Source organism: Buceros rhinoceros, unplaced genomic scaffold, assembly GCF_000710305.1.
Source record: "Buceros rhinoceros silvestris isolate BGI_N320 unplaced genomic scaffold, ASM71030v1 scaffold7777, whole genome shotgun sequence".
Lineage (NCBI taxonomy): Eukaryota > Metazoa > Chordata > Aves > Bucerotiformes > Bucerotidae > Buceros > Buceros rhinoceros.
In genome coordinates, this window is record NW_010420378.1 from 8,007 (window position 1) to 9,104 (window position 1,098).

General features: G+C 55.6%; 1 protein-coding gene across 1 annotated transcript in view; it reads right to left on the bottom strand.

Moving 5' to 3' along the window:
- PNP (purine nucleoside phosphorylase) overlaps window positions 1-1,098 on the bottom strand; it is a 19,060-nt gene that overhangs the window by 1,296 nt on the left and 16,666 nt on the right. Inside the window, exon 5 of the mRNA XM_010139289.1 lies at window positions 31-139. Coding sequence (XP_010137591.1) covers window positions 31-139 — 109 coding nt within the window. The remainder of the gene's footprint in view (window positions 1-30; window positions 140-1,098) is intronic.

Genomic DNA, 1,098 nt, shown 5'->3' on the forward strand with positions numbered 1-1,098 from the left:
GTAGGGGGGCCCGGCCAGCAGACAGTACACTCCTTCCCGGATGAAGCTCAGGAAGCCCAGCTCCTGCGCGCTCTCCATCGCCAGGCTGAGCAGATCTTGTTCGTAGGCATCTGACATGCAGGGGAACCTCACTCCAAACCTGCAGGGCAGTGGAGGGCAGAGCCATGCTGATAACTGCTACCACGACCTTCCCTCCGCCAGAGCTCGGGGATGCTCGTCCTCTGGAGAAAAGGGAAATGCTAGGGGCAGACCTGCCACGGATGGAGCATCGGCCACCTCAGTTAAGGCTCATCGCAGCAGCTTCTAAACCAGGCTTGTAACAGCAAGGGCTGCCCTGTCCCCACATTGACACCCACAGACGTGAAACAGAACCGCAGAGCTGGATGCACTGGACAGATCACACGAGACTGGAGTCTCTCCCCTTTACTGTCTACACGAGACCAGTTTGAGGGGCCTTAGGGAATGACTTTCTTGGGAAGGCAGAAGAGCAAAGCTTGCTAGTCAGAACATATGTCCCAGGAAAAAGCATCCACGCCTCCATTTGGTTCCTGGCACAGCAAGAGCACCCCACTCACGAGCTTGGACACCCTCCCAGGACAGAAGTGCAATTCAGTTGCCCATTTGAGATGCCCCAGTAGGTTCTGCCAGCCCCTCTGCTGCCTGTCCAGAGCGCGCACGCAGCCTGTAGGTCTCACAGCACACCTGCCAGCCCCAGAGAAGGGGCACTGGATACTCAGCAGCATCAGAGGGTATTGGATGTCGATGTGCAGGCAACTTTGGGTGTCCTACCTTGCAGGGAAATGAGGAGAGTAGCAGATGTTGGAGCTCCAGGGCCATTTTTTAGGTAGCCTTCATCCTGTGCTTCAAGGCTGGGTCTCTTGTTTGCTTTGGGTCTTAAGCTAACAGCTCAGTCCTGCTCCTGATTGAGTGAATCCTATTATTGACTCAGGGAGAGCAGAAGCAGGTGGCCAAGGCTGGTGTGGGGCCACTGAGGAAATCTGGAAAACAAACTCCCAGCCACGTTCACCAACACAGTTCTGTAGGAGTGGACCAGGTCCCTCATCTGTTAATGCCCGTGCTTGTTTACACGCTATTCCC